Raw genomic sequence first — 27,980 nt, forward strand, 5'->3', positions numbered from 1 at the left:
CATATTTAATGAAACTCTGTATTAGTTCATGTCGAATTCAGGTCTTTCGAGGACATGACGGCAATAATCTGCAGTGGTCATGAGCGCTAAGGGCGATAACGTACACGCAAGCACAAGTGTAATATGGAACACATTCCCCATGTGAGCCTATGTCAAACATAGCACGCCTATATTTATACAGTGTGTGTATTTACAAGGAATAGCTGTGTATTGTTCTGTACTCCGTGGTCGTATGAAGCAGCCGTAGTGTTTACATACACAATTAATTGTGATTCCCTACGTGCACTACTCCCAATGTTAAAACATGTACCAGAGAAAAACATAAACCCTGACATGTTCCTGGCAGCTACATCAACAACGTCTTCTTGGACAAATGCACCACGCTTCCATGGTGTAGTAGATAGCGCGTCGGCTAAGCGTCGGTGATTCGATCCTAAGGTTTGTGAAGGAAAAAGACGTCAAAGCATGGTATACGTGCTTATAGTTAGGATTGCACTACTCAGTACAGACTTAAGTTCTTGTTTTTGTTACGTCACATCCAGGATTAGCACCCATACACTCAAAGTAAGGCACACAGTTTTAGCGATCCAACCTACTCAGCCGCTTCGGCTTGTTAGTGGCTATGACCGTGGTGAGGGTTAACGAAATGTAAGTTTATTGTCACCATGAGATGGTGAAGAAGACTACACCATTCTAAGTGTATCAAAATGTACCTGAATATTAGAAGAGCAGCGGTTATAGCAATAAAGGCCGTGATAGTACTAGTCACCTCTCAGTAACAGTAATCTGAGTTGCAATTAAAATAGGCCAAAGCAGGGCAAATTGATCACAGAGTGGTGGTCTCTTTGTATCTTCAGATGTCTTGTGAGGTTAGAAGAAGAAGCCAGCTCCCTTGTTTACACAGGACAACAATCTACAGTACTCTCTGACTCACTAGACTTCAGAACCACCATGCAGTACTTTCCAGATCTTCCTGTCTAAATCCAGTACAAGTCTAAATATTATTTTATGAATGAACAGCATCTTGCATCTTGCAATAGATTCGATGTTTCGGTGTAGATCCTAACACTGTTATCATTTGCAATTAATTTTTCAAGCAAATGATAACGGTGTTAGAATATATAACGAAACGTCGAATCTATTGCTATATAGTCTTCTATCAATAAAAAGTGTTCCCCTTCATCATACCGGTTCTAATTAAAGAAATAAGTCTAAATATAGCACACACTGTCTCTTACTGAATCTACAGGCTCAATGTGTAACACTTAAAACATGCAAGGACAAGTCAATTGATCACCAGCACAAACACACCTGAACTTACGGCATGTGACAAGGGGCATGCAGAACAGAATATAGTAGTCGTTATGGTCGCCATTGACATCTGCGTGCTGAGAGCTTGCTTCACCGTGTAACCAAGTTACACACAACAAGGGTTAAAGCAGTTGGTATTAAATGTTTTAATATGTAATACTGCTCGTCCAAAATGGACAGTTAAAGTCATCCCATTTCTCAAACAGTTTCGGGAAATTTGTTTTGCTTTCCTTTCGGCATAGATCTAAATCTGAAACAGGTGAGGGAGTGTCTCCTTTATGTCTAGCCCAAAAAGAGAACATGTTCTTTAAATGTTATTGAACAATATCACATTAGCTTATACCTGAGATTTGCGTTAAACGCCATATCCGAATGTCTCTGATAATAAGGTCTTGAAATACCTTTTCCAGGGATGTTTATCCATTCTGTCTAACCAATATATACACATATACATTAAGTTTAGTACTGACATCAAATGTTCCAATAGACGGCATAAATAGTTGTACGAACTGGATAAAAATGATACACCTACTTACATCTGTTACTACGGCGTAAAACTGTGTATTTAAGGAAACTGAAATGTACACCTTAATTTAGCATTGATCGTTATACTTCATGTACATGTATTTGACATATTTGACACGTAGTATATTAAAGTAATCACTGGCAAGAAACGTACTGAAGAATCAATTGGTAGTAATTCTTATTTGTATACTGATGTACAAAAGAAAGTACAAACCTGGTGTTTTGAGACTATTAAAACAACGTAAATATTTTGCTAGCAATGTTCCAATTTGGTACGATATCCATGGTGTTATTGCAACACGTACACAATGTATGTCACCTGTGAGTCGCAATCAAAACACATTTCTAAATATGACGCTGTTTTCAGGAAAACATTTTACCAAAGCATCAGGTGTGTACTTTCTTTTGTACGTCAGTTTATATTGCTTAACCCCTCACTCATCATGATTCCTGACAGAAGAAGAAGACTTCTTTGAGAGGCATTTTAGAAGTTAGATGAAGGAAAACCAAGTTCTATGGATAGTCAACTTCTTTATTGCAATGGGTGCGACGTTTCGGTGTAGATACTAACGCCGTTATCAAGCAAGTGATGACAAAGAAGATCTGTGAATATTCAAGTTGGGACCAGACAATCAAGTGATTGATACTGTGAGCATCCGTCTACGTAAATTTGGATACGACGACATGCATGACCCAAGTCATCGATCCTGGCAGTCTCATTTTACGACAAGAAGGTTATGACAAAGAAGGCGCAATATAACTACACGTTTGACGTACATAATGAACGGTTTGCTTGGTGACATATTGACTTTTCCGTGGATAAGATGTTAGGTATTTATAACGTGAGACAAGAGTCTCGTTATTCCGCATAGGTGGAGTATGAGGGAGGATGTTTACTACAGCGGAGATACAGCGTATGTTCTCACGACACCGTGTGGGATGTGGGCCATGTGATAGCTCAGCTGGGCAGATTGAAGAAGAGAAGCGTTTTCATCTACAACTACGTATAGCTTTAGCAACGGAAACGTTAAAAAATTGTCGCTGTATTTGTTTACTTGTTTTTTAATTTGTCTAATATCTTTTTATATGCTGTTCATGTTTTACTGTGACCTGTGACAGATATTTATGTTACTGTTCTATTCCTGAAATACCGATGTGATGTTAAATGTAAACCTGATCACTTGTTGAGTTGTAGTGAAATGCAATAACGAATACGAAACACAGAAGTTGGCATATGCATGTACATGCACGTTTGCCTGTCTTCAAATTGCAACTCTTTACAATTTACATTATTAAATCAGGATGTTTTTGTTTCAAACTGTGTGAGATAAGTAGATAATATTTCCCTACTTTTTGTATAAGTGCACATCTGTAACTCCTTATACCCAATATTGTGTGTTTTTGAATTAGAGCAAGTCTTTTAGATTGTAAGTTAAATTGTTATAACCCATGTTTTAAATTATATAAAACTACTGTATTGCTAAATGTCCATATATAATTGCTTTCGAATATGTCATGTTTATAATGGACTTGTTTATATGTGTGAGCTTGTGTTACTTGTCGCTACATGGTTGAATAAAGCTGATACGACGTTAACACATTTAATCAACCCTACTGAAATAGCAGTCTTTGCATCATGGAATGTGATTAAATTATGTTCGCGTTTGTATTTAAAACAGATAAGTTTTAGATTGGTTTTCAAACACCGGTGCTTGTTGCTAACTCGGTTGATATATCGAAATAGCGAAGTTGGCAGTCACTGGATTATATGGTCCAGACACCAGATTATTAGAGGCCGCCGTCATATGGGGATGAGAGCAACCAGAACAAATCAATACCAACAGATGTCTCTTCAATTTTTGAAAGATGGTAAATGAACATTTAAAAGGCAAAATGCCCATAATATCCGAAAAATATTCGTATCCAGATGAAATGCCCTGAAACGACTTTACAAGAATATACAGTGTTCTCTTTTTTTGCTTGAAAGTCTACATTCATGTAGGATACTTTGTAGAGGCTCCTCAACGTATGTGCAAATACTGTAGATGCAAGATTATTGGTGGGGTCTTGACTTAAACACTGTACAATAGGAACTAAAGAAAGCTTATTGACATGTTCTTTCCACGCCATGAACTCGACACACTGCCATTGTATTGAACATATGTACGGTTTCAACGTCCAACAAAAGCATCGAAAAACGTTAAATTAACATTTGTCAAAATCAACCAAAACGTGTGTGTATATTTTATCTCTGTGTGACTTTTAAACCACTGATATACACATGTACAAGCCCGATAAACACCCTGAATATGGGGGCGTTGTTCTGTAATGCCCTGATCCGTCATATCATATGGCGACCAACTATATCAACCAACATCATACCACATGCACTCATCTGAAAGTCCCCGTGAGACTGAACACATGATGCATGTGTGTAACACTCCCATTACTCGCAGTTTATGGAGGGATGGCCGACCCCAAGAACACAAATAGTATATATACGGATGGCATTCTATCATGTAAGTGTGTCAAGGGATCGTACCTATGTTGTTGAACTCAGAGGTACACAGAGCGCAAAACTGTGTAGGTAGGACTGAACCACACTCCTACCCACAGTTCCTCTGCCACAGACACACATCGTGCCATCTTGCACAATCCATTTCATATCCACCTCAGGTGTTTTACATCGGTTTGCCTTTTTACGAGACTTTTGTTTGTATATATTATTCCACTTTTTGTGTTGTACAGCAAATTATATACTGTCATTCAACCTATAAAGTTTCACTAAAGATTGATATTGTGTCATACATCAATGTACAAAGTTTCATTGAAGAGGGTCATCGAATAGAAAGGTTCAAACAAACAACTTATGGCAACTGGGCCAAAACGTGTAAAGAATGACAAACATGTTGGGGCACACAAGGTGAATACTAGAGGCATTACTCTCAGGAACACATATTTATTACAGGTATATAATTATATATACTTCAGAAATAAATAAACTTGACATGCTGCTTTGGAGTTTACTGATTCAAACATAACATCATTGCTCAAGTACAATAAAATCATCACTGTTTGTTTGAGGAACACACGCACGATGTGAAACTGAAGAGCGTGTAACATTGCAGCTATTTGCATCATTATTTTAAGTGAAAAAGAAATATACAAGATCAAAATCTACATAGCAGCTGTGAAGCTCTTTGTCAACCAAACATTAGCAGAATTCATTTATGTCACTGTTTCTCGTTCATGTTATCACCTAGAAAGGTCAACAGTTCCATTATATGTAGACAGCAAATTGAAGGCTGTATTGTTGTTTTAACGTCTTATTTTAACTAATATAACGCAAAAAATTAAAAATAGAATTTGTCGTTAATTCCATGCTATTTATTTATTCATTCATTCATTCATTCAATCAATCACTCACTTACTCGTAACCTTTAACATCACCATTACAGCATCTGGTAGGAGAATGCAAATGAGACAGCACTTTCCGCTGATTTGTTAGTCCACACAATGTGGTCGTGAAATGTTACATAACTGCTAAATTCTATCAGACAGAAATAGTTCCTGTGTTTGTATGTGAAATATGACAAATCAGAGTGAGAAAACCATTTTACAATCAAAACCAATATCTTCCAAAATCAAGCTTCAATACACGACTGTATGATAAATATTTGTAGGATTCGTGTGGTAGCACAAGATGTTCACGAAATGGTGAGCGTAATCTGGCACTCGTCACAAAGGCAAGTCAGTCGAGATGCACCTGTACTGTTTTTTGCGGACATTTACCAATCATTTGGACAGAACTGATGTGTAGATCGTATGGATGTCTCGAAATAAAGCCTGGTCATTGAATCAATCGTTTTGACATCCTTTTCTAACCTCGTATAACTCGAAACATTATAGTGGAGTCCCTGGGTTAACCTAGCGCCTGAAACGTTCGATTCCCCACATGAGTACCGTTTTTGAAACCAAAAACATATTCTGTCATATGAACATGCCAAACTAAAACTACTTTGTATGAACAGACGAGAAAGAAAAGGAGAGTATATCGCACATTCTTGTCAGACATATTTCGGAGAATGTTTATGTGTGCTGAGTAGCCCTTTGAGTGCATTCGTCAGTTCATATCTCCTTTGGAACAGCATCCATTTGTTTTCGGGAGCGGAACCACATTATCAGCAGGTTTGGACGTAAACTGTAATATGCATGCAAAGGAGATTATTGACTTGGAGAAACAAGATAATCAAAACCAGAGAGTGTGAAAAGTAAATAGGCTGTTATTGCATAACGTATCACGCAGGTTGAGTAAACAGATCACAGCCTCCTTGGTGGGATTGTTTAACAGTTATTGTTGAAAGATAGTAACGTGTTGATGCTTCTCCTCTATAGCAGCCAACACGTCACAGGAGAAGAAACTACGACGTTGAGTTCTGCTGACAAGCGTCGGCTTTCTCCACAGGCTATACGATGTGAGATTACGCACGGCGGTAAATTGCAAGAAGGCATTTATATGGAGGATAGTATATGCATTATATTTGTATAGTATCGACAAATATGTCTACGTATACCCCAAGCGAGTAACTTACAATTGTACGTCACATCGGCAAATTTGTAGCCATATCGTGACAAGACACATTTATACCTAAATAACTAATATGTATAAACCGTATAAAATAACTAGATTATGCTTCTGTTATTGCACTGTTACCAGTAGGATTTATGCCACCCGTTCAGATGCAAGTGATTGTACATAATGTTTGCAGTATATCTAAAATATACAAATATTCTGCGATTAAAGACGTTGGTAGATGTGAATAGTTTGTGAATGATGCGGGGTTACATAGATACAGCAAAACTTTAAACAAACGTTCTGCAAAACGACAGCGAGGCATGCTTCTATCTGGATTTGTTCTCATTCTCGTGTCGAAATCAGGTTAGAATTAGTACTCAGCAAACTAGCTTATCGTAAGGGGATCAGTTGGTCAGGCTCATTGACTTGGTGGATTGCATGGCACAGTCTTCCCAACAGAGGCGGACGTTGTTCGTAGTGTCTAGTTCGTTTTGTCAAGGCCCGATTATATAGAGTCCGTCGTAATACACATGTAGCTGATATATTGAAAAGTACGATGTAAACGAACGCTTTGACCACTAGGCTACCCCACCGCTACAAGAAACAGGACACACATAACCATGTTCACAGCGTCCTTTGATGAGAGTCAACATTATTGAAATCCCCAATAAAAGACCATTGATGATATTTTGGAGGACACAAATCCTCCGTTATAAAACAGCTACCTGACTCAAAACTTCGCTAACTCGGTTGGGCGGTGGGGTAGGCTACTGGTAAACGCGTTCACTGATCACGCCGAAGACCCGGGTTCGATTCGATACATGATCAAATCCATTTCACACCGATCTGTGGTAATACACGTCATCAATTCTTCATGGTGTTCTGTCCTTTTACACGTTCATTCATATCAATCCATGTTGGCTTGTTGGTGGAAAAAGCGCTTCAGTTAATTGTTTTATATAAATTTTTTGCAAAAGAATTCATTTCAGTTTTGTGTTTAAAAAAGTTTCACTTATGTGTTTGTCGTTATGGCTTCAAGGTTATTCAAATGACGTCGGAACTCCCCGTTAGAATCAATATGGTGCTTTTCCAAACTCGTTTGACGTAGTTTCAACGTCATTGAAATTCTATGTCAAAATGAGATCAAGCCCTGGTTTGGGTTGTACATGCTGATGAGCCATGAGGTTAATTAGACTGTAAACAAAACCAGTTTTTAACAGAATAAGAAGAAGTTGTACATATTCCAGGTGATGTTCACAGGTTTTAGTTTCATTTGGTCATTTATCACTGGCTAAGTTCGAAATTAATGTATATGTTCAACAAGTTACATTATTGTAGGTTTCGAAGATTTAGGTCAGTGCACCTACCTCGTATGCAACTTTAACGTGTATGTACTGACAGCACCTTTCACAGATCAACTTCTGTATAGAGGTCCAAGGTTGCACTGAATCTGACAAAGGTGTCACAACGTTTAGGATTATTTGTGTTTGACAGAGGTATGGACTGACGGCAAAATCTCCCACGAGAAACAACAAACAATATCGCGATTCAGGCTCCGTATGGATACATGTGTGTCTATAGGCTCCTCTTATCTGAGATTACAACCCATGATCAGTATGGCTGCACCGTATACTGGGAGGCTCTGTGCCACCATGTCCCTTCTAATAGGAATGTGTACCGTTCATGGTGTAGGAATACCTCCTGATTGTCGGACCGCTGGTGAATCGGATGACTGTCTGATTGCATGTAGTGCCCAGCGACCTCTGGTGTTAGTAATAATGTCAACAGCCAATTTGAGTAAATTTTGGATAGGCACTATAGCTTCATAACAGTGTAATAATCTCAAATGAACCTAAAATTACTATCCATAAAGTCAAATGTTTCTTACTCACTGGTGTGAGTATTTATGGCTAGATAGATGAAATGGTTCTGACTTGCGAGTGAAACACAAAGAACCCATGAACCGTGAACCCATTAAGATATATTATCTGATAAAATGTAAGTATCACTATATTCAACAACTGGATTTTCAGAGACTTGATTTTCTGGTCAAGCCCGACTAGCGTTTACAAAGGTTACAGCACAACTCATAATCGTTATTGGACCAACACTCGTACAGCAGTACCTCTCTCAGAAGAAGCCAATTCTTTCGCACTTAATAGGTGCATAACTTTAAAATTTCTCACGTGTTTTCACATTTATGAAAGGATGGTTATAGAGTGAAACATGTTACTGTAAACGCCGTAGCAGGATGATACTGTAAACTTGCTAGGGGACAATTTACCCTACCTGTCATCGTCATTGAGAACGGTGATATGAAATGAAAAAAATAGAGACCAATTCAGCAAAACATCTGAGAAAATGAATGCAATGCATGCGCAACTAGAAGCAACCAGTCTTTGATCTCTCCTGATGCTGGCCATACCTGTTCAACCATGTTAGTCTATTACAACAGCTCATACATTGCCACGAACAGAGAAACTAAACTACAAGGCATATAGATCCCAATTCTCATCAACGCTCACTCTGATACCCCTAACCGCATAGCGTCATCCTCTGGTTACCTCATTCCAGCTTTTGTAGCCGCCGCCGTAAGCACGACTCCTTCACACTCCTGGCTTCCGCGCAGCGCCCTCTGCCTGCACGCGATCCCGGGGGTATATCGCCGGCTGCAAGCACCCCCGTCAGTTAGATGGAAGCTACGTCGATGTAACATCCACTCCTGCTGAATGAATTCACGACCTCGTAGTAGAAATGTGTGTACGGATGTGTAATATTTGCTTTATTGTGGATTACAGTGCCAAGAGGGGTTTTCGGCCTTTCAAATATCTATTCACGCTGTAGAAAGAATGTTTCTCTGCCTTTGAGGAATCTTTTAAGGTCTGTGTAAAGAAATCACTAGCAGGGATTACACAAAAAGTTTCATTCAAATAACTATTCGTTGTTTCTGTAGTTTCAACTTTGAATAACAGAAATTTAACAATGATCATCGAAGGTGAATTCCGGATGTGTAATTTTGGATTAGCTCACAGTGAACCTCACCTGTTCGTTTCATCTCAGGTAAGTATTCGAAATAGATTGTTTTATTACCCTTTTGTTTATCAGTTATATGCAGTGAAACAAGTTAGGAATTGTGATTAAAATAGCTTGTATTGTAACGCTTAAAATGTCATATATGGTTGACATGTCGTGTAATTTCCAAAGTCGAAGCATAACTGACAAAAATGATGTGTGAAATAATTCCCCGTTATTGTCTTGAACTATACCTTCCGGGATTTTTCCGTTGAACAGTTGACCAGACTTTGCATTTGTTTATGACAGTTGGAACCGGTTGGGCAGGATACTCTCACCTTTTCGGGAACACCTTTTGATAGTGGTTAACACACAGATGCACATGATAATTATAGCCGCAGTTTCTAATGAACGTGAAAAGGGTTTTGTAGCTTTTATTAACTGGAAAAGTGGTCGTCGAAATTAAGAACTTTCAATGAAACTGATAATGAACAGAGCAGTCACATTCTTGTCGTTGGTGGTTAATGTAGCCATTATCTGCTGGGGCCGTCGATGGGGCAACTGTAATAGACTAGAAACCCAGTATGCCCAATTGACAGAACATAGCTAATAGCCGGAAATCTTGTTGGTAGATAACAATGACTATGAAGCTGACTTCTCGCTACTGATACCCTATTAAATGTACTCTTTGACCTGTGAACGACGCCGGGATTGGAGGTCAGGAGAGGTACCAGTGTCCTCTGTTGGTCAGGAGAGGTACCCAGTGACCTCTGTTGGTCGGGAGAGGTACCAATTAAGACCTGTACAAGGGGACTTAATGGATAATGTTGTCACTCTTTCGTAACCTGTTAACTGCGTGTCCCCAGGCCGTGGACCGTGGGTCATAATATCAATCACTGGATTGCTGGGTCCATATTATATTATTTACTGTCAAGTATATGTCAAGAATAGCGAACAACGAACTTTCCATTGTCGAAAAGCTCTCCGTCGACGTCGTTGCTTTTGGTGATTGTAAGAGATATTGCAATGAAGAACTGTTCCTGCTGTATCTGTCGGAGCAATATATAATGGTAATGACCTTCCCACCCCATCTCGGTAGCAATTCTGATCAAGTAAACTCGCTGTGCCCCCGTGCTAAGTTACAGCAACTTGACTATGCTTATAATTTGGTCTAGCCTTCACGAAATCTGTGAAATATTGGAGGCCGCGGGTCACTGTTTTATTGATTACAATGATTGTGTGTTATTTCAGTGGGGCCACCCCCGTCTCTACCTGTCCTGGAGGATATTCTGGGCTCTGTTTCATACATCCTGGCTGGTCAGTAGCATGGTGTCACCACTAGGTGGCGCTGTGTGGTTCATCTACCTCACCAACTGGACCTACCTCCTGCTGACCATCAGTGCTGTCCTGGACGCAGTCATCGTCGTGTTCGTCAGGATCAACAGACAGGATATTGTTGATGGTACAATCAACGTCAAATGTACAATGCAAATTGACCCCGCAGTCACGTTAATGTCATCTCAAACTGCAGCGAAAGGAATCTCTTAAGCAACACCATACTATGGAAATCGAGAAGGGACATTGTCGCGTTGTCGCATTGTCGCCCTCTCAAAAACAAGTAAAATGAGGCAAAATAAACCAAAATGCGACACGCGACAACGCGACATTTCGCCCATTTGTCGCATCGTCGCGATGTCGCGTGTCGCGTTTTGAATAATATTTCTCTATTCCTCCAAACGGCGACACGCGACATAGCGACAATTTTCAAGGTCAAAATATGTCGTAAAAATTATGATGTGTAAAAAGAAGCCTAAAAATTGACTAAAACGCGACACGCGACAATGCGACATATTCGCCCTTTTCGATTACCGGTGCGCATGCGTAGAAAGTCCATTAGTCTACGCATACGCAGGAAAAGTTATACTCTATTTCACACTTCAGTGGTCTTTTGTAACCTCCAATGGTTTTTACAATGAAGTAGTACGCGTAATGATAATGGGGGCTGCTTTTCTGGAACTTAATGCAAATCTTTCATTGATGCTTTGAAAATTATTGTATATATTGTAAACGTATTTGGCCAATCAAGTGTGTTTTAGCAGCAAGACAAATCATTAGCGCTACTATTCATTGTAATGACGGCACACGGTGGCCCTGTCATTCAAGGCGGGGCAATTTGCTATGCAGAGTTGTGTCTCTTAGTCACACCAGAAAACTATGATCATAGGTTCTAATGCCAGCACCATACACACTCATCACTTTGGACATTTCACCGATATCAAGCTGACAGGTTGTGAAAAAACTGAAATATTGTTAAAATTCAGGCCACATCAGCAGAAACATCAATCAAGTGTATCCACGAATGGGTCACTATGTTCCACAGTTTAGCTCCTGACAGAGTTGCTTGGTACAGTCCTGTCCGACGCTGATGAATTTGTCCGACATCTGCCTCTGTTCAGCCAGCAGTGGATGGATACCAGGTAGAATGAGATGGTAGTATCACTTAACCATCCAGCACCTCAAAGACAGTTTAGGTCGGCTTTGAACGTAATATTCTTCTTGGGAAAACGCCATACAAATGGACTGTTATCATTATGATATTAAAACCGATGAAATCAGAGTTGCGTACCCTTGGAGTGCCAGAAATCAACCCTCGCTCGCTCCCTCACTCACTCACTCCACTCCACTCCACTCCACTCCACTCCACTCCACTCCACTCCGCTCCGCTCCGCTCCCCTCCACTCCACTCCACTCCACTCCACTTCACTCCACTCCACTCCGGTCCCCGCTCCACTCACTCACTCACTCACTCACTCACTCACTCACTCACTCACTCACTCACTCACTCCGCTCCACTCCAAACATCGAAAAGTAATCATGCTTGTGATAGTTTATTAAATCCGCCGTAACTAATAAAACGCGACACGCGACAATGCAACAACGCGACATATTTTGAACTTTAAAAATCGCTATGTCGCGCGTCGCCCTTTGGAGGAATAAAAATTTTTTTTTATTTAAAACGCAACACGAGACATCGCGACAATGCGACAAATGGGCGAAATTTCGCGTTTTGGTTAATTTTGCCTTATTTTGCTTGTATTTGAGAGGGCGACAACGCGACAATGCGACAATGCAACAATGTCCCTGCCAGGATTTCATACCATACAGTTGTCAACAGGGCTCCTTTTTGTCGGTACTGGTGGTTGCACAAATAATACTAATGTCATCTCAAACTGCAGCGAAAGGAATCTCTTAAGCAACACCATACAACTGTCAGCACGGCTCCTTTTTGTCGTTACTGGTGGTTGCACAAATGATACACGTGAACGTCAGCCACAAATATCAATCTATGACCAGTATCCTTTCTCATAAGTGACCCAAAACAAGGTTAATGTCCTGATCAGACTTTGTTTACTCTCGTCATCCTCTAATCGTCGACACACTGTAAAATTTAACGACACACTGTTTAAACTTGTTACTTCAAAACATAAATCCAGTTGGGGTAGCAGATGTACTGGGTGAGCTTAGTTTAACGCCGCTTTTAACACTGCTTATATAACACTGCGTATATAACACTGCGTTTTGGAAGGTAAGTCTGAAAGAATGCAGGTTTCAGATATACCATTTTGGTCAAACGGTCACTGGTATGGTGAGGACAACCTTTACATAAAACCCTTGAAGGTCCGGGTTAGAATATTGATCTTCAGTAACCCATGCTTGTCGTAAGAGGCGACTAACGGGATCGGGTGGTCAGACTCGCTGACTTGGTAGACACATGTCATCGGTTCCCAATTGCGCAGATCGATGTTCATGCTGTTGATCACTGGATTGTCTGGTCCAGACTCGATTATTTACAGACCGCCGCCATATAGCTGGAATATTGTTGAGTGTGGCGTAAAACTCAACTCACTCACTCACCTTGATATAAAATTAGGTGAGCTTGATTTCGAACCCACAATCACGGATTTCTGGCGTGTCTAAGGAACGCAACCCAACTTGCAACTGAAGGAACATTCAACAGTAAATGATTCTGATCATTGTTACAGAAGGCTTAATGTTGAATTACTTTTTTCAGGTTTTACATCCTATCTACCCTGGTACCTGCAGGTATCCTGGCTCCTCAACAGTGTCGTCACTGAAGGGAGTTTACACATCAGCGCCATCTATTGGATTTTTGTTTTCACAGGTACGTTCTTCAAGTGCCCCGCAACATATATACACAAACGTTATCCAATGCTGTCATTTAGCACCTCAACCTTTACAATTTCATATTTTAGTTTTGTTTTGTTTTGCTGTTGTTTTGTTTTTGTGTTGTTTATTGGGCTATCCTTAATGTTGTTGCATTACTTGAAGAGTCGTTAACATGCTATTTAATGGTTGAAACATAATGTAGTCTTTTTGCGTGAATCCTATGCCCATTGCATTCCAAAGTCTCATACCTTTATTGGACAAACTGGACATTTACGTTTTCAGATCAAAATCTTACTGTGTTGAGATTCATCCTCCACGGTATGAACTCCATCTACGTCTTGTGCAATCTCTTCATCACTGCCATGCCAGTTCGTGTGTATCACGTGATCTACCCCATTATCTATGGCGTCATCTACACAGTTTTCAGTGTCGTGTATCACATACTTGGTGGGACCAATGAAAAGGGAGAACCGTATGTCTACAAGATTCTTGATTGGTCCAAACTGAAGCGGACTCTACCTCTTGTGTTTCTGAGTACATTTGTGGCTCTACCCTGTTTGTATTTAGTTGTTTTCTTTCTTCACAAACTGAGGATATACCTGAGATCGCAATGCCTCCATGACAACGGTGATATGAGCATCTTGGACTTGTCCAACGAACGAACTGACAGTGAATGTGCACGCGTGTGAACGTATAACATGTTTTGTCTCTCAGACAAAACTGGAATAATGTGAGATAGTGGTAAAGACAATGGAGCAAACACACTATTATTTCGAACGATTGTTTAACATCATGTAGTCTCGCGAACAGATAATTGTCATCACTGATTGCCAGTTACATCACGTTGACCCCATGATCACCCAAAGGAGTCTGTTCCGGTAGGCAGTCGAGACTCGGTTTTCCCTGGCGTTGACATCAAGCCTATCACCTTATCTATACCAAGGGGCATTCATTAAGAGAACCCTTTGTGTGCGTTAAACGAGGACCATTATTCAATGGTAAGCTACATATATATGTACACATCCATGAAAATAGCACTGCCCAGATGCGGTGCTTGCAGTTGGTCAGTTTTATACAAGGTCACGTGGTTTTCATGGAGGTTATAGTTTATGATGTGTTTCATTTTGACAATGCGAATAAATTAAGTTTTTGTTATATTTTTATATTGTTCTTTAATCGTAAATATAATAATCAAAATAGGAGGACATAGAGGAATGGCATCGTGTATTTCATAGACATAGAGGAAACTGGAAAGCAGGAAAATCCTGTTCTGTCTAAGGCTTATGTATAGTGTGCCACTGTTTTAGCATACCAATGTTCATGACACCTTATCATGTAGTGACTACGTCACTATCAGGACAAGGACACTAAGGCATGTAGCTGATATACACATGGATATGCTTCTGTCACGACGTCATATATTCACGAACAGAAGCATACATCAGGTACCGCCCACCATCTAACACATAACACACGCGTGAATTGAGTGACTTGGATCGACAGTGGTGACTTTGTCCTTGGTTTGTCCATGTTCGATTATTCACAAGGATCCTTGGTAAAGCTTACATGTTACTGAGCAGTGAATAATCAACCAACTGCCGTATTTAACTTTATGTCAGTTTAACATCAGTGTACACATATTGCACGGGACACAAACCGAATACAACATTTTGTCAGCCAATGTCCCTCACACTCCCATTAATTTGATATGAGATCACGTTTAGAATCAGCATAAGTATGTTCAAAAAGGTTGGTCTTGCTATAATGTTAACCTCATCGCCCTCGACCTCGACAGAATTATAACCTGGCATATCTGGCATAATACTTGCCTGGCATCGTGTCTTTGGAAGTATGGATATATTACTGTACAACAATTCTCGGTCCAGCCGTCAGCTGTCTCTTTGCATGAATCGAGCCATGTTCCAAATATACGCACAGAAAGCATGGAAACACGAACATTAGCACAACGTGTGATAGTATGAAACAGTTATAATCAACTGTACAATACGAATCTGGTGTAATGCGAGCGTACATATGTACACACAGTGAACAGTAACCTGATCATCTGGCATATATGTTATAAGATGTCAGCGTGTTTATGAAAGCATGTCAACGACTGTTAAAGGCTGTTGTTTTATGAAGATAGTACTCAGTTTGTATGCACACTCATCCCAGATGGCAAATTATTATCATTTACACGAAGTAGGCCTGTCACATTCTTAAATCTCAGACGACCAAAGGCAGGTTAGAGAAGCACATATCATCGCGTATCAGCTCTGATCTACAACAGGGGTAACGCACACACAAGTGTTAGAGCTACAGCTACAACTAGAATATATTTAGGTGATTTAGAAAGTTTCAGTCGATGCGGTGTTACATGTATGATGAAAGATGTCTACAGAACAGAGATACCAGAGTATATTTCAGTCAGATGGATGGTTCAATCATTGTTTATATAGGTATTTACATTTCGGCGTTGCATTTGTTTCTGGGATATGTCATAGTGAGAGTTTAGGTCGACGTGGTTTTTATATAGGTGTCAGCATAACAGCATTGCATTCAAGTCAAAGTGGTGTTCACTTATTGCCATACTATATTTATGGTACATAGTACTTTCGGCTCTATTCGTTTAAAAGTATATGATCCCACTTTCACTTAAAAGTATGAAAACCATTTCCACAATCCCAACAACCCATTTCTAACAGCTCTCTATTGTACGATGTGGACAATATCAGAAGCATGTATTCACGCATCACTATGCAATAGTCTAACAGCACTCTATTGTACGATGTGGACAATATCAGAAGCATGTATTCACGCATCACTATGCAATAGTCTAAAAGCACTCTATTGTACGATGTGGACAATATCAGAAGCAAGTATTCACGCATCACTATGCAATAGTCTAACAGCACTCTATTGTACGATGTGGACAATATCAGAAGCATGTATTCAAGCATCACTATGCAATAGTCTAACAGCACTCTATTGTACGATGTGGACAATATCAGAAGCAAGTATTCACGCATCACTATGCAATAGTCTAACAGCACTCTATTGTACGATGTGGACAATATCAGAAGCATGTATTCACGCATCACTATGCAATAGTCTAAAAGCACTCTATTGTACGATGTGGACAATATCAGAAGCAAGTATTCACGCATCACTATGCAATAGTCTAACAGCACTCTATTGCATACGATGTGGACAATATCAGAAGCAAGTATTCACGCATCACTATGCAATAGTCTAACAGCACTCTATTGTACGATGTGGACAATATCAGAAGCATGTATTCACGCATCACTATGCAATAGTCTAACAGCACTCTATTGTACGATGTGGACAATATCAGAAGCATGTATTCACGCATCACTATGCAATAGTCTAACAGCACTCTATTGTACGATGTGGACAATATCAGAAGCATGTATTCAAGCATCACTATGCAATAGTCTAACAGCACTCTATTGTACGATGATGTGGACAATATCAGAAGCAAATATTCACGCATCACTATGCAATAGTCTAACAGCACTCTATTGTACGATGTGGACAATATCAGAAGCATGTATTCAAGCATCACTATGCAATAGTCTAAAAGCACTCTATTGTACGATGTGGACAATACCAGAAGCATGTATTCAAGCATCACTATGCAATAGTCTAACAGCACTCTATTGTACGATGTGGACAATATCAGAAGCAAGTATTCACGCATCACTATGCAATAGTCTAACAGCACTCTATTGTACGATGTGGACAATATCAGAAGCAAGTATTCACGCATCACTATGCAATAGTCTAAAAGCACTCTATTGTACGATGTGGACAATATCAGAAGCAAGTATTCACGCATCACTATGCAATAGTCTAAAAGCACTCTATTGTACGATGTGGACAATATCAGAAGCATGTATTCACGCATCACTATGCAATAGTCTAAAAGCACTCTATTGTACGATGTGGACAATATCAGAAGCAAGTATTCACGCATCACTATGCAATAGTCTAAAAAGCACTCTATTGTACGATGTGGACAATATCAGAAGCAAGTATTCACGCATCACTATGCAATAGTCTAACAGCACTCTATTGTACGATGTGGACAATATCAGAAGCATGTATTCACGCATCACTATGCAATAGTCTAAAAGCACTCTATTGTACGATGTGGACAATATCAGAAGCAAGTATTCACGCATCACTATGCAATAGTCTAAAAGCACTTTATTGTACGATGTGGACAATATCAGAAGCAAGTATTCACGCATCACTATGCAATAGTCTAACAGCACTCTATTGTACGATGTGGACAATATCAGAAGCATGTATTCACGCATCACTATGCAATAGTCTAAAAGCACTCTATTGTACGATGTGGACAATATCAGAAGCAAGTATTCACGCATCACTATGCAATAGTCTAACAGCACTCTATTGTACGATGTGGACAATATCAGAAGCAAGTATTCACGCATCACTATGCAATAGTCTAACAGCACTCCCATTGTACGATGTGGACAATATCAGAAGCATGTATTCACGCATCACTATGCAATAGTCTAACAGCACTCTATTGTACGATGTGGACAATATCAGAAGCATGTATTCACGCATCACTATGCAATAGTCTAACAGCACTCTATTGTACGATGTGGACAATATCAGAAGCATGTATTCAAGCATCACTATGCAATAGTCTAACAGCACTCTATTGTACGATGTGGACAATATCAGAAGCAAGTATTCACGCATCACTATGCAATAGTCTAACAGCACTCTATTGTACGATGTGGACAATATCAGAAGCATGTATTCAAGCATCACTATGCAATAGTCTAAAAGCACTCTATTGTACGATGTGGACAATACCAGAAGCATGTATTCAAGCATCACTATGCAATAGTCTAACAGCACTCTATTGTACGATGTGGACAATATCAGAAGCAAGTATTCACGCATCACTATGCAATAGTCTAACAAGCACTCTATTGTACGATGTGGACAATATCAGAAGCAAGTATTCACGCATCACTATGCAATAGTCTAAAAGCACTCTATTGTACGATGTGGACAATATCAGAAGCAAAGTATTCACGCATCACTATGCAATAGTCTAAAAGCACTCTATTGTACGATGTGGACAATATCAGAAGCATGTATTCACGCATCACTATGCAATAGTCTAAAAGCACTCTATTGTACGATGTGGACAATATCAGAAGCAAGTATTCACGCATCACTATGCAATAGTCTAAAAGCACTCTATTGTAATGATGTGGACAATATCAGAAGCATGTATTCACGCATCACTATGCAATAGTCTAAAAGCACTCTATTGTACGATGTGGACAATATCAGAAGCATGTATTCACGCATCACTATGCAATAGTCTAAAAGCACTCTATTGTACGATGTGGACAATATCAGAAGCATGTATTCACGCATCACTATGCAATAGTCTAACAGCACTTTATTGTACGATGTGGACAATATCAGAAGCATGTATTCACGCATCACTATGCAATACCCTAAATGTACTCTATTGTACGAGTATGAAGCCCATTTCTGTTGTCCCCCGCCGTGATGTTGCTGGAATATTGCTAAAAGCGGGGTAAAACCAAAATCAGTCAGTCAGTCAGTCTATTATACGATGTGGACAGTTCCAGAATCATGTATTCACGCATCACTATGCAATACCCTAATAGCAGTCTGTTGTGCGATGTGGACAATATCAGAAACATGTATTCACGCATCACTGTACAACAGCGGCGCTACCGGGTGTTTGATCATGGTGCCCAAACGGTGAAACACGTCAGACGAAACATGAACTATAGGGAGCGTGATGTTTCTACAACATATTTATTGTATATATTTTATCAGTTACAAGTACCCTCGAGGATAGTTTAATATTTGGGGTATATCTAAATGTTAAGTTTTAACAGTGAAATACCAAAATGAGCAAACCCCGAACCTCGCAAAACATGCATACATAGATATGTATGTAGAAAATTAAATTTCTTACGTTTACCTACAATATAAATGTATTCGTATTTTCCCACGTACTCTTTGCTGCATACCTCTTTTGATGATTTTTCCTGATGTTCTAACATATGTGTTATACTTACGCCTTGTCAGCTGTTGTTTAAATATAAAACATACTTATATAGTTTATGAATCTCTGAAAGAGGCAACTAATTATCAGTAACAGTTACACCTTTGATTTATCGTGAAAACAGTACACACACACAGCTGTATAGCATCATCAACTGTATGGAACATTCCACAAATTCTGTATGAGTTTAATATGCAAGATATGCTCATAACATTACAGCGAAATCTGGAAAGTAATAAATTCTCAGGTAAAGAGCAAGACACTCATTTCGACTAACCTCTCTCATGAAAGCTGACAGACAAACTGGGAAAGATGTTGTGTGTGAAAGTTTTGTGAAAAATGCTTTACAAGTGCATCTGATGGCACGGTAGTGAGACTTCAATCAGTATTCCAAGGTGAAGGTTTCAGGTCATCAAATGACAATGACCACATCGTCCCTTCAAGATGGAGACTTAAGTCGTCCACGCGTGGCCGGCATGTTTCATTTGATCTTGCTCTGAACACAAAGATCTTGTTTTCTAGGTATCAAATAAAAGGGGCTGGATTTACACGATTTATTCATCTTTGTCTCAAGGTAACGCATTGTAATATCATCAGATACCATCATGAAATCTGTTTGTGAATATATTTAATTGATAAAGCATTTGGAATAACATTTTAGTATGCATTCAAATGACACAGCAGAAAAGGGGAACACTTTATGAATATATACGATTACAAAAGTAGGATATATTCAATAAATAGGTGTCACAACTATTGTTAGTTCGTGTCGTTTATGAGATAAATAGTATAACAGAGTAACATCTGACAGAGGTCGTTGAACGTCAGATGGGACGTCAGATGGCCACGTCAGATGGCCATTGATTGAGTTAGGTGGACGGCCACAGCAACCTAATCAGATGTCCAATACGAACTTATTCCATTGCATTCTTCGTGCAGGGTCAAAGCCAAAAGCAGGTGCGTTTAAAAGAAGCGAAATTATGTTAAATGAATAATTTTAAGGTTATCTTTGAAGACATATTACAATATGATTATGGTTCACAATATTTCTGTGTCGTGGTTATCTACTGGTTGGCTGTATGAAGATAATTAATTACACATTGATCTTTGCAAATTGTTTTCCGTGTCGAATTTACTCAACTGACGTGTCAAGTGTCGTGACTTGGGTCATTTTATATGCATACATATTCTGTCATATTAAAGTAGATACATAAATACTGAACAAACGCTCTAGGTGAATTGCGTATGTTACCCTAATTATTTTCTCATCACTGCATAATATATCTCCAGGACTCCACGTTGTTTCACGAGAAACAGACATCTTCTTTTTCTTATTTACCTGGCTTTGCGACACATAAATCTGACCATGTGGCACCTAACATTACAACATACATTCGCCACTGTTACATCGTACCTTGTTCATCGGAATATCGGTATCTTTGGACCAGGACACCTTTACCTCGTACCTTGTTCATCGGAATATCGGTATCTTTGGTCCAGGACACTGTTACCTCGAACCTTGTTCATCGGAATATCGGTATCTTTGGTCAAGGACACTGTTACCTCGTACCTTATTCATCGGAATATCGGTATCTTTGGTCCAGGACACTGTTACCTCGTACTTTGTTCATCAGATTATCGGTATCTTTGGTCCAGGATACCGTTACCTCGTACCTTGTTCATCGGAATATCGGCATCTTTGGTCCAGGATACCGTTACCTCGTACCTAGTTCATCGGAATATCGGTATCTTTGGTCGAGGACACCGTTACCTCGTACCTTGTTCATCGGAATATCGGTATCTTTGGTCCAGGATACCGTTACCTCGTACCTAGTTCATCGGAATATCGGTATCTTTGGTCGAGGACACCGTTACCTCGTAACTTGTTCATCGGAATATCGGTATCTTTGGTCCAGGATACCGTTACCTCGTACCTTGTTCATTGGAATATCGGCATCTTTAGTCCAGGACACAGTTACCTCGTATCCTGTTCATCGGAATATCGGTATCTTTGGTCCAGGACACCGTAACCTCGTACCTTGTTCCTCGGAATATCGGAATCTTTGGTCCAGGACACCGTAACCTCGTACCCTGTTCATCGGAATATCGGAATCTTTGGTCCAGGACACCGTTACCTCGTACCTTGGTATATCGGAATATCGGAATCTTTGGTCCAGGACAGATTAACACTGGAATACTTGTTTCAAGATGCTAACTTTCCAGTGGTCGAACTGCCATGTGGAAACCTATTTCTTCTATGACTAACAGAAAAACATAATTTCTGGTATCATTTCAAAATGTCTAAAACGTCCCCGCACAATTTACCAAAAGGAAATCGAGTTCCTAAACAGTTCCTAATTGCAAGCAAATCCACAAAAGATAAAATTATGACACCTGATCTTCACATGAAAGAATCTTAAGCTGATATGTTCAAAAGACGTCAGCAAGATGGACGGGTAGGTTGTGTTTTGAAAAGCCCCGAAGCTTACTTGTTTCTTTTCACCCAGAAATCAACCTATCTGTCCCAATCAAGACAACAAAATGAGTTCCACAAATAAAACCCCAACCAGCCCAAATCAAAGAAGATAAGGCCTGCTAATACTCCCGAAACCTATGGAAACGTGGACAACACCGGGAGTGACACGTCACAAGTAAACATAGGTGCGGCAGTGAGAGAGGCAATGTTGTCACTCTTCATGACACCACACTCAGCCCTCTACTTCCAATCACCGCCTGCCCAAACTAATCTTGGACAGAATCTCCATCCACTTTCTGTAAGTCCTCAATCTGCTTATTTGTCACCGATACTTGCTTCACTCAGTAATATAGAGAGTAAACTCTCCAAGCTTGACAGTATCGAAAAATCTGTCTCTGATATCCAAAGTAAAGTTTTTCGCCTAGGGAACAAAGTAGCGGAGCTAGAGGATCTAAAGTCAAAAGTAGATACTGAAAGGAAGTGTAGAAATCGTCAGTTCTAAGTTTGATGACTGGTCTGTTGATAAACTCAAGCTGGAGAGCGATTTACAGGTGCTTCAGAAGCAAGTCTCAGAGCAACCCAAGTTGATTGCTGATCTACAGGCACAACATCTTCGAACCAAGGAATATATGATAGAACTACGTTGTAGATCAATGAGAGATAATCTTATATTCACTGGAATCGAAGAACAAGACACACCACAAGTCCCCGAAGATACTGAGCAGATACTGAGAACATTTAATAAGGATGAACTTACGGTTGATGCTGATCAGATAAACTTCCATAGAGTCCATAGAATAGGACCCCGAGTGAAAGCTATCGGCGGCTCTACCAGACCTAGGTCCATTATAGCTAAGTTCAACATAACTGCGGAAAGGGATAGAGTGAAAAGGGCAGGCAGGGAACTCCAGGGTAAACCATACCGAATGGTGCAGCAGTTCCCTGATGAAGTGAGTGAATATAGGAGAGATGTCTTATTCCCACTTATGAAGGAAGTCAGGAAAAAAAACAAGAAAGCTAATGTCGTCGTGGACAAGCTATACGTGGACAACACCCTGTATCCTGTGCCCACCCCTCCTCCATACAGGCCTGCCCCAGAACAACCCCCAGACAAGCGACCTAGAGGGAAGAAGGTGGTACTGAGCATGATCCTCATCAAACAACAGCTAATTTCTTCAATCCTGCACCAAGATGTAGAACTGGAGTTGTGAACAATCCTGATGACCTGGAATGTGTCAGCTTGAATGTGTGTGGTGTGAGAAACAGGCTAGATTACCCGGAGTTTGTTGATTTTATAGGCAAATATGATATAGTAGGACTACAGGAAACTAAGACTCTTTAGATGACATTGCTATAAGTGGTTATAAAGTATACCTGAAAAATAGAAAATCATTCGCTATAAAATCCGGTGGGATAGGTGCGGCTGTCAATGAAGAATATAGTGATAATGTGTCCATTGTTGATTTTGATATTGATACTGTGTTGTGGCTGAGACTATCAGGTAAACTGCTTCATTTACACCAGGACGTGTTTATAGGTGTAGTATGCATTCCACCTGAAAGCTCTAGATATTACAGAGAAGACATGTTCCAAGATATTGAAAATAGTTTATGTCATTTTGAGTCAGAGTCTGACTTTGTTATACTCACTGGGGATTTTAATGCAAGGACCAAACAACTACAGGATTATTGTTCATTTAGTAAGCACATAATAAATGATTTAGAACTGGACATAGATGAGATAAGACTAGAGCTAGATCCTGAATCTGTATTATTTGATCTCAATTTACCAAGGCAAAGAGCTACAAAGGACAGAGGTAACCCAAACAATTATGGACATAAACTTATCGATTTATGCATAAGTCATAATTTGTTTATATGTAATGGCCGAATTGGCTGTGATAGACTGGAAGGCAATACAACTTGTAAAGATACAAGTATTGTGGATTACGTTTTGTCCTCTGCAAGATCTTTGCCATTATTTTCACATTTTAGTGTGAATGATTTTTGTCCCATACTCTCTGATGTACATTGCCCTCTTAGCTTCAGTTTTGGTATTAATCAGTTTCAAGATCAAGTTGATTGTGATAGTGTACAGTGTGTAAACATTAACAACGAAGCTACTATACAAGAACCAGGCAAGTTTCACAATAGCAAAGTGCCAATATTTAAGAAAGAACTGCAGCAGCATAGTGTAAACAAAGTCATTGGTAAAATGAGGTCAACACAGCCAGGTCAAGGTGATCTGGCTGAGGTCATAAACTCGTTAGCCAATGAAATTACGCACGTGTTTCTTGATTCAGCACGGACTTCGTTTGGGCATGCTCCTGATAAGGAAAACGCAATTATCAAACGTAAGGCAAAGCGTGTCAACAAATCGTGGTTTGGTAAAGACTGTAAACAAAAGCGACATCAGTTCTTTCGGGCAAAGAATGCATATTCAAGAAACAAAAGTGACAGAAATAGAAGCATGTTACGTCTTAAAAGTAGGGAATATAAGCGGTGTATAAATAAATAAATATGTAAAGCAGAACGTGCATTTTCTCAGAAAATGTTTTCGAGACAATATTAAAGCGTCACATAGACATTATTGGAAAATGTTGAACCCTAAACATATGCCCAGTACTGATCAAATATCTCTTGAAGAATGTCATGATTACTTTCAGAAAATAAACCAAACGGAGATAAGTGGAAATGTGAATGGTGAAACTGATATCGATGATACCCCAGAATATGATGATTTGATTTTAAATGGAGTTATTGCAGATTATGAGGTACTGTCGGCTTTAAACAAACTCAAGAAAAACAAAACCCCTGGCTTAGATATGATACGAAATGAATACCTGATTACATCATCACCTACATTATTAGCTGTATGTACTGACTATTTCAATTTGATACTAAATACTGGTATTTTACCCGAGGCATGGCTTACAGGTATTATTAAGCCATTTTATAGGAAAAAAGGAAACGCCGATCATCCAATTTCATACCGTCCAATTTCGATACTTAGCTGTTTCGGCAAAGTATTTTCTTCCATTCTCAATGAACGACTGACGAAATTCTGTGAAAACTTTGAAATCATTTCCCATTATCAATCGGGCTTTCGCTAAGGATTTTAAACAGCAGATAATGTTTTTATTATACAGAGTCGTATTACAATATAGACACAAGAAGTTATATTGTGCTTTCATCGATTTCTCTAAGGCTTTTGACAAGGTGTGGCGGGCTGGACTTTGGACAAAATTATTATGCTGTGGGGGTGAAAGGTAAAATATTTAATCTTATCCGAAATATGTATAATGACATTAAATCATGTGTTATGATAAATAAGATGAAATCAAGCTGCCTTCCATGTCTATCGGGGGTCCGTCAAGGAGAAAACCTATCTCCTCTTCTTTTCTCATTGTATCTTAATGACCTTGAAGAATATCTAACTTGTAATCGGTGTGATGGTTTGAAGCTAGAATACGATAATGATCACTTGACCATCTACCTTAAACTTTTAGTGTTGCTATATACTGATGACACTTTCTTTCAGCCGAAAGTAACTACCATCTGCAGACTGCACTTGATTGGTTTTCACGTTATTGTGATTTCTGGAAACTTGAAGTTAACTCAGATAAAACTAAAATACTTATATTTGGGATCGGGTTGAGAGGGCAAAAATAACAACAAATTCCTGTATAATCATTGCCACCTGGAAATTGTTGATGCCTTTAAGTACCTCTGAATAACATTTCATAGAAACGGAAGAATGATTACCGCTATCAAACATGCTGCAGATATGGGTAATAAAGCCTCAATGTCTTTATTAAAACGAGCGAAAATTTACATTTACCTTTGAATTGTCTTATCTCTTTTTTCGATAAAGTTGTTCTTCCGGTCCTTCTTTACGGTTGTGAAATCTGGGGTTTGGAAAACACTTATGTAATTGAACGTGTAGACTTGAAATCCTAAAGCTTGCGGCAGGTATGAGGATGTCAACACCCAACTATATGGTTTACGGTGAATTTGGGAGAGAACCGTTACGCATACAAATAGATAAACCTGCTATAGCATACTGGTGCAAGTTATCATGTCCTAATCCTACCAATAAAATTGCCTCATTTATGCTAAATTACATGATAAGTAAACGTACACAGGGTTATTCTTATCCTTGGTTAAATTACATCAAAGATATTTTCAAAACTTGTGGTATCCCGCATTGTTTTGAATATCCACATTTTTTTTTTCATAAGAATGGTTAACTGCAAAAGTGGTTCGAACTTTAAAGGACCAGTTTTTGCAGTCTTGGAGAAGTTTCACTCAGGATTCCCCGAAAGGTTTCTATTATTTCATTATTAAAGATAGACCAAGCTTTCAAATATATGTATTACTCACGGATAAACCTTTACTATATTTTAGAACAAGTAATCACAAATTGCCTATAGATCAGGGTCGTTGGTCGAACATTCCTCGTGAAGAGAGATTTTGTACATTGTGTAACTCTCAACAAACTGGCGACGAATTCCACTATTTATTTAGATGTAAAGCATTGGCGAATAAACGTTCTTCTTTATCAGTGATTATTATTATAAATGGCCTAACATGTCAAAATATAAGCAACTTGTTGGGACTAATAAGATACATGTCCTGAAAAATCTGTCAAGATTTCTTAATGTTGTGTATGCCATCTTGCTGTAATTTCTATATAACTGTGTGTAAAATGTAACTCATGTACCACCGTTGGTGGTTCCTTTGAGTAATAAAGTGTATTGGTTTACCTACTTTTATTTGTTTTTGTTTAAGGCTGCACTTAGCAATCTTGCTGCAATACTACAGAAATCTGCAAATAATCGAATCTGAGCAAGGCAATTTATTGATAGATATCATTAGAATCGATTGACTTAACGCCTTTTTCAACTGACACTGCATACAAGTGTTTGCTATTCTGCGGGGACTGATCGCGAGATAATTAAGACACATTTCTAACATTTTAAAACTTTTCTTACACTCCTTCTCCTTGTGCGACGCCTTTGTACGAGGGATGTGCTGACCTTCAGAATGAAGGGTCTATCGTGCATGATGTTTACACTCTTATATGTTCATCTTACGTACAGTGCTGCTTTGGTTAGGTTACAACTCTTTTTGAACCAAAACACAACAACAAAGCTAGTTTCTGCTGGCATCTGTGTGACAAATTAGTCCGGGATGACAAAAGTAACAAAACTGCCATTTGACCGATAGATACATTCAGACATGGGTCCAGATTTTTTCCGTTACCGTGTAGAGGTGAAAAGCGAAGTTCAAGAGAGCAAGGCAGAGGAAAATGTTGATACAACGCCAGATACGATTGTGGGTGAACAATTAACGTTCCTTCCGCACAGGACATCAGAATTTGTAAGCAAGGCGAAGACTTGCCACCTTATTCAAAACTTTAAAACAACAACCTTTGAAGATGAAGTAAAAGTCTGGCAGTCATTGTCCAAATGATGATGACTTCATACCTGCTGTGGATGACGCTTCAGACCACCTTGAGGAAGCCTTTTACATCAGTGGGATCCAGGAACTCACGCAGAGTTGGCGTGTGTGTATGGAGCCTCTAGGCGCATGTATCGAAACATAATTACATCCGTCTACATCAAAGCAGTCCATCACAGCTAAGGCTTTTTCAGACGATATGCGAACATGCAAATCCTAACTCAACGATCCAATAAATAGGCAGCATTGTTGCATGCACAGTGCAGGATACTGACATATTTTCACAGTAACCAGTTCATGTCCAAATGT

At 39.3% G+C, this 27,980-nt stretch overlaps 1 protein-coding gene across 1 annotated transcript; it reads left to right on the top strand.

The window, feature by feature from the left end:
• The first annotated feature begins 9,014 nt into the window (after positions 1 to 9,014).
• On the top strand, positions 9,015 to 14,769 carry LOC124252962 (protein rolling stone-like). Its single transcript, XM_046686665.1, has 4 exons — positions 9,015 to 9,472; positions 10,676 to 10,886; positions 13,497 to 13,607; positions 13,895 to 14,769. The coding sequence occupies exons 1-4, from the start codon at positions 9,395 to 9,397 to the stop codon at positions 14,299 to 14,301; spliced, it is 807 nt and encodes a 268-aa protein (XP_046542621.1). The 5' UTR covers positions 9,015 to 9,394; the 3' UTR covers positions 14,302 to 14,769.
• Positions 14,770 to 27,980: the final 13,211 nt, after the last annotated feature.

The sequence above is a fragment of the Haliotis rubra genome, unplaced genomic scaffold (genome assembly GCF_003918875.1).
Source record: "Haliotis rubra isolate DU_JTF1 unplaced genomic scaffold, ASM391887v1 Scf53, whole genome shotgun sequence".
NCBI classification, from domain to species: Eukaryota; Metazoa; Mollusca; class Gastropoda; order Lepetellida; family Haliotidae; genus Haliotis; species Haliotis rubra.

What these genes read in the sequence shown, in the direction of transcription:
- LOC124252962 (XM_046686665.1), top strand. Translation starts at nt 9,395, where the DNA reads ATGATCATCGAAGGTGAATTCCGGATGTGTAATTTTGGATTAGCTCAC. An exon ending in ACCTGTTCGTTTCATCTCAG is followed by an intron (nt 9,473 to 10,675) that starts GTAAGTATTCGA and finishes GTGTTATTTCAG; the next exon opens with TGGGGCCACCCCCGTCTCTA. An exon ending in TTGGATTTTTGTTTTCACAG is followed by an intron (nt 13,608 to 13,894) that starts GTACGTTCTTCA and finishes TTACGTTTTCAG; the next exon opens with ATCAAAATCTTACTGTGTTG.